The following is a 10221-nucleotide window of genomic DNA, read 5'->3' on the forward strand; positions in this document are numbered from 1 at the left end:
CAATTTGGGGCGAATCGAACATTACCTGACCGTTTCAGACCAATTCGAATCGAAGCAAGTCAACCTAAAAATATGTTCAAACACAATCACGATCGGACTAATTTGGAATCGAACAATATCGAATCGCTACGGATCAATTCAAATTGCAAATATTCGTCAACCTAAACCGATCCCCAACGAATTCGTGTTTCTATACCGACCACACTAATTCGAATCGTTACCAAATCGGGAGCAATTCGAAATGAAATCTAACGTGTCCGTCTTCCAGACGCGATTCAGATTCAATCGAGTCGGTCGTCGAGTCAGCCCCCAATCCTGTTATAGAGTGGCGATACTCGGGCTTGGAGAATCGTGGATGTTGTTCACGTTTGAATTGCTTCAAACGCTTTTCTCGGATATGGTACTCCTGATGCTCCTGTTGCTGTCCCGCCTCTGCAAGGTACGGGCGTGCCTCGGTGCACGAACAGGTGTCTCCCTGTCGCTGCCCACTCGTCTAAGGCTGGTGTCCCTTTCGACGCGAGCGTTCTTCGGCACAACCGGGCCACGAATGTTCGTGTAGACCACGTACACCGCTAAAATACCAACCACGAACATGGCGACCCCAACGCCGCTCACTGTGCCCACCTGAAATTAATTATTCCTCAACGTACCCGAAGGGATAATCCACTTTAAGACTTTAAGAGTCTACGGTAGCAGTGAAATTCGACTCGTTAAAGCTCTCGTTTCGGTTACTTCGACAGGTTGAAAGGGACCGACGAAAAGATTCCATGGAAAATCATTTTAAAAAAACATTTTAAATTGTTAATGCAAGTTCATAGCATTAAACTTTCATTTGAAATTTTCTTTTCTATCTCTTGGTACTATAAGAGTTATCATACCTATATATTTCATGCCTTAAAGGGCGATCGGGCACGAATCAAACATACTGTTATGCTTGTCTCGAATCAAATTATAAACCTACAAAGTTTTCATTCCACTTCCCGAATCAGCGTTCGCGGTGTTCACTTTTGAGTATAAAGATCAACAGTCTACTGGTATAACTTCGCTTTCGACATACATACATTCTTCGGCTATATAAATCTATCGATCCTAAACGATTTATCCTTATCCGTGTTTTCTCGTACTATTAGAATCCGACATTTCGACGAAAGGTTTACTTGGAGTCGTTTCGAAATCAACCAACGATCTACGAACTAACCATGGTCCACCATTCGCTGTTGTCCATCTCGGAGACCAGAACCTGGGCCGCATCTTCGTCTTCTTCGTGCATCAGCTTTATCTCCTTGGCCGTCGTCGCGCAGCCCGTTCGTGTGCCTTTTTCTTTGGCAATCAACTTCTTGAAAATATTCGGCATTTCTTCCCCGTTGTGATCGTCATCGTCGTCGTCGTCATCATCGTCGTCGTTGGAGTCCTCGTCGCCCCAGTGTAACGTCGCCTTGTTCTTTTCGACGGCCACGGTGCCGAGGGACTGCAGGTCAGCGGCCTTCACTTTCATCGACAGATCGATGGACATGGCTGTTGTGTGCGATTCCTTCGCGTACCCGGTTAGAACATTCGACAGCACGTTGTTCCAGTCGACTGGGTTCACCTGGCTCTTGCACTTCTTCTTCTTACTGAGAAGAAGGTGAACGAGAATCGCATGAAACCAAAAGTGTGCTCTTGCGAATGTTACCAGACTTTAAGGATCGAACGTTCCCAAAGTCGTATAACAGCCGCCATTATGACACTGTTACGAGGAAATACACGATAAACATTTTAGCTGGTAGATGATCAGAAATATCGTGGTCCAAAGGTGTAAAAGTAATTTTGATTTTCTGCTGAATTAATGAAACAAGGTAATAGGACATGAATTGATTAAACCTGTATTCGACGTGTTACCAATTACCAGCGTATTCAAATACTAGAAAAATTGAACTTGTACCCGGCATCTTGGAAATGTCACTAACCCTCCTTCCCCATTGACCAAAACTATTTATACTCGCTGTAACAGGAGAACGGATAGTTTACGTGTGTGTGTGTGTGTGTGTGTTGCATGCAATAGGACAAGGAAAAGGTAAGCATAATTTAGAGTTTAATACAAGCTTAGCCATTAGTTAGTCAATTTTGAGTTACAACCGAGAGCTGTGTTTCATAACGTCGCGCCGTACAGATGCCTCCTTGGCTGCAACGTAAATTCATTACAATGAAATGTGGTCGATCAAAATGAAAAATCGTTTATCCTTCGGTTTAATCGCCAACTCAGGCTACGAATACCTTGCGACCGTATGATTCTTATGAAACGTAGAATTCTAATGAAACGGCTATTCTTTCACCCACTATACATGCCGCGTATCATACAAATGCTGGGGATTCGATTGAAAGATCGACCAAAACAACGATAATTTACGTAGGCAATATTATACGAACACTAATTGCCCGAAGATAATTATTAACGTGGACAAAGGCGATTCACCCGCGGGGCTTTATGTATCGAGCAAATCGTTTACAATATCGCCCAATTAATTGGATCGTATGGTTTCTGGCTTTGCTACACACCCATCAGAGTATACACACACGACAGAATCGTTCTGCAATCGAACCGTTCCGAAAGGTTACACAGTGTATATTACTCGAAAGTTGCAGGAGTGTCGGCCTCGATTCGCGAAATCTATACACGAACGGCCATTACCGAGATAATCGACAAATTAATTTCTCGGTTGCTTAATTAGCTGTTACGTGACGTACACGGCTTCGAGTCCGCGATTTGTGTCGATTACCCACGGACGCTACCGGAAGAAACCACCGCGTCTCTTTCTTTCATTCGACACGATTGTTACTTTCTACGCGAGTCACCGATTAATAGGCAATCAAATCATCATGCTCACCACAGCGCGTCTAATGCTTTCGCGTAGACCGTTATCGCGTCCTCGAGCCATCTGACTTCCCTCAGCTCCTCCGCGTCGTACTTTCCAGTGTCCTTGCTGGACCACCATTTTGATTTCAAGACTCTCGTCTCCAGTCCGGCGAATTCGTTTCTGAAACGATTCAAAATCAACGGACTCGGTTCGATAAACAATCCTACGACAATGGCTTCACTGAAAGAGATATGTTAACAGATATTATATGTAAAGTGAAAGTCGAAACTAAGTATAAAGCTGAGGTTCGCGTAATACAGACTCCTCTCGATTGTTGTCCCGAACTTGGGTCCGCGCAGGGACAATAATTTTATAGTAATTCCTATATTTTCAAAGCGTATACTCATTTTTGACTATCACTGTATGTATAGGCATCTACGAGATATAGTTAGATCTGTAATAATCTAAGTGTACATAAATGACCTTTAGAATATTTTTCGTTTTTTTCCTCTAATAGACGCGAGCGTATCGTTTCAATCTACACATGTAATGCCCGATTGTTCAACGATCAGAATCTACATCCACGGATCCGCACTCGTCATTGGGATTTTCAATTGTAACGGTTGCTAATACATACGTTAACGGCACGACCGGTATGTACTAATGAACTCGGTAATCGCGTATATCGTTCGCATGCATAGGCAACGTTATTTCTATTACGAGTCACATTATACGCAAGGAGCTAATAATTACACGATCTGAACGTGTTTCCATGAATAATAATCGTAGTGTTTAATAGCAGATTGAATGTAAACGTTTCAGGTAGATGCATCCGGTGTCGTGCGAATATAAATGTCACTGGCATAACGACACGAGAATGACAGAGGGATAGAGAGAGAAAAAGAGTGAATATTAATTCTTCTTGGTGATTGTCCATCTTATAACGACGGGACATGTTATCCGTAAAATGGAAAATTAAATTGTGTCTCTCGCGTAGTATTACGTTTAAAAAACATTAATTAGATTCTGGCAAATTTTTTCGATGAACGTGATTTACCGTTTTTTCGGTAACGTGTGGTCATCAAATAGCTTCCCAAAGTATTGCGATAATTTTTGTCCTACCCTACAAGAAAAAAATTGGATTTTGCCCCCTCTCCTCCTTTCCCAGAGTTACAAAATTTTTGCGTAATATTTAATATTGCAGTATAATTTGAAACACGACCAACAGCCTCTATTAACAAAACGCATACATTTTCAACGATTTATGACTTGAAAAACAAAATATAGCGTGTCTGACTACGTACAGCCTTCTTCACTTCATTTTTGCCCCTCCTGACTGATAACTTGGCTACGCCCATGAACGTAGGGTAACATAGTAACAGGTTCCTACTGAATTTTCATGAGTATACTGCTTATATTAAAGGTGTAACAACTGATTTCAAAGGTAATTATAATGTAGAATTACCTTTCCTTTTTTAAACCCTCGTTGTCATTGAGTCAGCTGTTAACTCTACCAGAGCAAATTAAATACGTTATTAACGGAACCTTCGCGTTCTAGCCAACAAGAGACATAAACCGTGTTTCCCTGTCTTCGTGCTGATCCCAATACATAATACAACTTCTTTGCATAATGAACAGAACAAATGTTAGGTACCGTTCCGAGTCACTTTTCGAAGTGACGTGTGCGGTTAGTCGGTTATATTTCTTCTCGACCGCGTTTCAACTGGTTATGAACAATTGTTTCGCTGGAAATTATAAAACACGGTAGAAGAAGTTCTTTAAACGGTGTAATTAAGACGTGCTCGGAAGATTCAATTAATGCGCGAAAATTATACAGATTCGTAAAACGAAAGCAATTAATGGAAGCTAGGATCGTTATGCGGACTATGATTACTGCTGTAATCGATGGGACACTAATTCATGACGCACAGATCATTTTTTTTGTGCGTTACACTCGTTCAATTCACTGTTCATCGGTGTTCCAAAATACTCTAATATTAGGAAAATTCGAAGAGAAGATAGACAACGGGTTGTGGAAGAGGAGCGAAATGTTTAATCGTTATCGTTGAGCATCGATCATTTTTCAATTGCTTCCGATTGTTGGCGAAGAAAAAACGAAATTGTGAAATTAATGTGCCGCTCGGTGCCGCAATTCTTTGTTTTACAATTTCACGCCGTTACGCTCTCATTAGCTTTTATACCGCGAAGGACGACAGTGTTTATGTAGGTGCTAAGCTGAAATAAAGATTATATTGTCTTATGCAAAACTTCAGATGTTCTGAAAATATTTAGAAACTACCACTTAACTTTTATTTGTCAAACTTTAGATTATAGGAAAAGCGAAATTCAAATTATAAATCGCGTCTACTTGTCGATTTTCATACAAATGGATCGGTTTCTAGAACGTGTTCACAGGAAATCTGTGGTGAGTCATCGTTCGGTTTCGATTTGTCCGCGATCGATGCTTTTTTTCCCTCTCCGTCTCTCGCCCTTTTTCTTCTGTGCAGACGTTTCCTGAAACGCCGCTGGAGACTGAAACAATTACGTGTCGATATTTATGGTAGCGGTACGATGTCTGCGCAACACGCGAGAAATATTTCTGTTTTGCATGCGTAGTGAGTCACCCGTTAATTGAACGGACTGCGTCCATTGTCGCGGGGAGGATGATGGTATAAACAGTCGATTGTTACGTAACCGATCCGATCTGATGGACGAGACGACTGGAGACATAGCTACCGATCGGCTACCGGTTCCAAGATCGATAGACGAAGCTTTCAAATGATCGATTTGATCGGCTATTCTCAACCTAGGTCAGTAATGATCTAGCTTATAGGATAATTGACGTAAAACGGTCGATTAAGTTCAGAATTTTCGCACTTAACTAACTGACAACAAGATTTCACCAGATGTAACACTACTTTTTAATGAGATTCTGTCTAGAGTCTCTACTTCCGTTTCGAAGAGGATGACTACCTTTTTCGTTTTATATTTTCACGTTGTGTACAATAAATCTCTGATACCAGTGTACACCCTGCAATTTAGGATCTAAACCTTGATAACAATCTCGAATATATTTTTCGATTCGTATGGAAGTAATTGAATTAAATTAGGAATCCATTAACATTGGCGTAAGCGTTACCTGGAGTCTTCCAGAAGCAGTATACTGTTCGTCGAATTCACGTGGTTCAGGTGGTCGTCGAGGTGTCCCTCGCTGAGGACAATGACAGTCGCGTTCACGGGCTTGCTGAAGAATCCCTCTTCTGGTTTACCGATGTGCACGATGTGTGTCGTTAAATCTGAATTCAAATTCAAAATACAACAGTGCATCACGATCAAAAAGCAACGAATAATTAATATTTCGCAACGAATATTCCATTCTAAGTATACATTTCTTTATCCAGAAATGACAGTTATAAGTGAAAATGTCAGTGAATATATAGAAAAAATAATTTTCGAATGGAGTTAGAAAGTACCTCTAAAAATCAATTTCCAATTCTACATTTCAAGATTAAACGTTGTTAAAACGAAACTTTTAGGGGCTGGTGATTGATTGTCGCCACAAAACGGGAAACAAAGAATGAAAGGTAAACGAAAAGCTTAGTAAAACTGATGGGCACAAGATTAACCGATTCTAAGGATCCTTGGGGGGTGACGATGTAAAACAACAACATCATTAATTATCGCGACATTAAGGCAGCAGTTTAAGTACCGTCATCGTCGCCATCGTGGATCAAGACACAGAGACCCTTCTCAATGGCGGCCATTGTCAGCTTTTTGGCGATGTTTTGCGTGTCGTCCTCGCCGTCCTCGTCAGCGTTCACCACTAGCGAGAATGACTTCCACTTGAGTTGCTCCACGACCTTTAGCGTTCCCTGAAACGATGCGAACCGACGATGTGCAAACGTGGCTAATTTCAAACGAACGTCACGAGCCAAGTCGGTTTTTTTTTATAAAGATGATTACATAAAGAAGATAGACAAACTCGTCCTGAATATTTTCTAGTGACATTTGATAACAACTGGGGACGGTCTCACCTGAATCAGATAAGAATCGGATTCCTTGGCGAGATAATGAAGAAACGGGGAATTCGATTCCCGCCTGACGATATGCGGCACTTTCAGCACCGACGTTATTTTATGTACGGCTTCCGCATTTGTCGCAGTGTCTGGCCCAATAATTCCTACGGAACAAAGCCGGTTTGACGTGCAGTGAAAAACTATCCGCACGTAATACATCGTAACGAAGCAAAATCGTTTTGTTCGTTAACTGTTTCGAATAGGAGACAGTAATAAATGTTTTTCAGCGATACGTAATTTCCGATCCGTAAATCTTGACAATGGGAAAAACATTTATTAGGAGAAATAACGGAATAATTCTGGAGATTGTTGGTGGTTTTATGGAAGATATTTCGATTGTTCGAATAGATGAAATAATTCATCGTTTACTTAAGATAATATTCAGGTATTGTTAAAGGTTACCCAAAGCGAACGTTTACCTAAGTAATGAGGGGGTTGCAAACAGTTAGTGTCCGCCCCGACGAGAGCCTTCATCCCCGCTTTCAGAGAGCCCGCGATGCTACCACACGTGTCCAAAACGGTCAATTCTACAAAAAACAAACGTCACGATTAATCCTCAATCTAGCACAAAAAAACCTTCTAAAATCCAAGACCAAGTAAAATAACATCCCTTTGCTCTCGAGACGTTCCAAGAAGAATCGCTTTAAACTTTAGCTTCTGACTTGAATCGAGTACCACTTATAGTCACCTAACACGTGATATATTAACTAACAGTAATTTACGCCTAATGAAATTACCCAACAATACATTCGACGCCAGAATACTATCTAAACAACGCGAAGCGTGTGACACCTCGACCAAGCATCGAGACACCTGTGTATTCCCTTGGCACCGATTTCATTAATTCCATCAAGGCAGAAACAGAAAAAAATCAGCCAATGGATTGAAAAAAAAAATCCCCCCCGGGTTCGTTACCGATATCGTATCCGGTAGACTTGTTGTTGTGAATCTCGGCGAGCAGCTTCGCGGCTTCGTAAAGGAGCACGCCTTTGGGCGACAGTTTCCTGCAGGACGGATCATCGTGGACGCTGGTCAGCAACGAGATCTGCGCGTGATTTCCGCATTCCGTGCGTCCGCCGCAGGTACAAGCGCAGACAATTCCGATAATTACCAGCGTAGCTCGCCAGATGGCCATGGTGTATTCGATTTTTCTCCGGGATCCTCGACGGAATTTCCCTTAATTTCCCTCCGTGTAATTCTTCTTTCACTTTCAAAATTCTTGGTTGACTCCGTTGCCTCGTTGTTTATTCTTCCACGATAATTACCGCAGAATATTCCACTCCACCGGAGTTCTCAGCCGGGTCTCTGCAACGATGTCGCAACAAACGGTCTTTCTTGGCGGCACGTAGAGACAAGAACGCTAATAACAGCGCAACGAGCGTTGTACGTGCGATTTTTCCCAGTCGTTAGGCTTTTGAAATCTTACGGTAAGTACATTACAACGTTCCTTCCATGGACTTTTTCTTTGTTTTTTTTTCTTCGTCTTGTTTTCCTCGTTTCGTTTGGGTTCACTGAACTGTGTTACACACTGGACGGACGCGACGACGAGAGGGGTGGTGCACGGAGCGCGAAAAGTACCCCCCGATTGTGGGCCAGACCGTGTTGGACGAAGAAGTCGGGGGAAACGCGAAAGGAGCCCCGTATGAGGTGTTGTCTTTCCCTCGAAGCTTCTTCTCCAACTGCGGACCTTGGTATTGAAAACAAGAAGCTATATAAGGAAGCCAATGCGACATGTATTAGGCGAATTTCTAGGGTTTTAGGCTTCATCGACCGGACGCCCAGGCGTTCTCAAGGCGACCTTGTTCCGCGTGTTTTCCTCGCGATTTCTCTGTCGCACGTTCGCTCCTTCATTCTGTCGTACGCTATACTGACAATTAAGCCGCGAATGTTTTATGTAAATTTACGTTCCTTTCGATTATTGGCTTTAGGCATAAAAATCAATACCGTCATGGTCTCGATAAGTATTACTATAATAATGATAAGGGTCACTTTGGTATAGAAATAGGTAGGTAAAGTGGTTAAGTGTATATGTTTATTGTATTAATTTTATTAATTTTTCCTTATGAAATTGTATGTCAATGCAGTATAGAAGGCTTCTTTGTACCACCAAAGAAGAGGCCTTGGAAAGTAAGAGTGAATAGACGAGTGACACCATAAAAATATTTTAAATATTTGATATAATCAAGTTACTTAAACAAATGTTTAAGTTGTTACATAGATTAAATTGAAAAGAAAATATTCGCTTTCAAATAACAATATTTCTATAAAAGCGTAATATCAATAATCATAGCAACTTTATGTTTGTGGAAATAAACAATTAGTTTCACATTTTTTATTGCGATATAATGACGCAGTGTATAATACATCTGTAGTAATAGGTGTTGTACAACACAGAGGGTTCAATACTTTTTCCTGTTAAAACTCAGTAGTCTGTGCCCCGAAACACTTTCCGTTGTTTTAAAAACCAAGGGAAATACTTTTAAGGTGTAAAGATTTGAAGATCATCCTCTGAATAAACTATTGCAAGGCAAATATGAAGAACGTAAGACACGACCTGCTGCTAACAAACTATTGTTAAGGCTTAATATAATACCTTCTAATTTTCCAATTGTCACCGTCGTTTCACACCAGGTGTTTAGAGTCGTGGTACTTGAATGAAATGATCCGGATTACCTTCATACAACCTTGAAGGCAGGTTCTAAAAATCACATTTAGATACTTGTATTTATAACATTAGTATAAACCGCCTACCGCCTACACCGCCCGATTGGCGGAATACGAGTCGTTGCATTATTCCACCAATCCGTAGACGCAGTGAGCAGCTAGACGCCTTCGTTTATCTGTAGTGGGGGGCGAACATTTCTCCCGTTTACTTCATTATCATTTTACATTCATCGCAACTGTAAACCTTTCTAACACATCAATCTAAGTAATTAACATTATTTCTTTCTTCAATGATTTCTTACCACTAATAATAGTGATTATAAGAAATATGCTCTAAATACAGGGTAAATTGGATTAGTAGCCAAAGTATCTCGAAAGATGAATAAACAACTGGTAAGCTTTTGTTTACCCAGGAGGGAGTGACAAAAGATTATCGTTAACACGATTGATGAACAAGTTTCCAGAGGGACCCATGGCATGCATTTTCGTAGCGTGAGCACCCCTCTTAATCGAGCGTAAGCTCGTTAGCATAGTATGGACTACAAGACTGTAAATCCTTGTTGCACAACCTCACCCTTGCATAACTCCTTGATGACTGATTAAAATGCAACATAGTCGCGAAACGTGCGCGGTTAGAAAACTTCGTT

The 10221-nt window shown here is 41.2% G+C and overlaps 1 protein-coding gene across 1 annotated transcript; it reads right to left on the reverse strand.

Moving 5' to 3' along the window:
- Positions 1-297: 297 nt before the first annotated feature.
- LOC107186556 lies at positions 298-8584 on the reverse strand. Its single transcript, XM_015574450.1, has 8 exons — positions 7826-8584; positions 7330-7437; positions 6869-7014; positions 6544-6706; positions 5974-6130; positions 2865-3014; positions 1199-1613; positions 298-624 (listed from the first exon to the last, which is right to left on the reverse strand). Exons 1-8 carry the CDS (start codon positions 8043-8045, stop codon positions 379-381), a joined length of 1605 nt encoding a protein of 534 aa, XP_015429936.1. The 5' UTR covers positions 8046-8584; the 3' UTR covers positions 298-378.
- Between the last annotated feature and the right edge of the window lie 1637 nt (positions 8585-10221).

The sequence above is a fragment of the Dufourea novaeangliae genome, unplaced genomic scaffold (assembly GCF_001272555.1).
Source record: "Dufourea novaeangliae isolate 0120121106 unplaced genomic scaffold, ASM127255v1 scaffold65, whole genome shotgun sequence".
Taxonomy (NCBI): Eukaryota; Metazoa; Arthropoda; class Insecta; order Hymenoptera; family Halictidae; genus Dufourea; species Dufourea novaeangliae.

What these genes read in the sequence shown, in the direction of transcription:
- LOC107186556 (XM_015574450.1), bottom strand. Translation starts at nt 8,045, where the DNA reads ATGGCCATCTGGCGAGCTACGCTGGTAATTATCGGAATTGTCTGCGCT. An exon ending in GCAACCCCCTCATTACTTAG is followed by an intron (nt 7,015 to 7,329) that starts GTAAACGTTCGC and finishes TTTGTTCCGTAG; the next exon opens with GAATTATTGGGCCAGACACT. An exon ending in CCGATTCTTATCTGATTCAG is followed by an intron (nt 6,707 to 6,868) that starts GTGAGACCGTCC and finishes GCATCGTTTCAG; the next exon opens with GGAACGCTAAAGGTCGTGGA.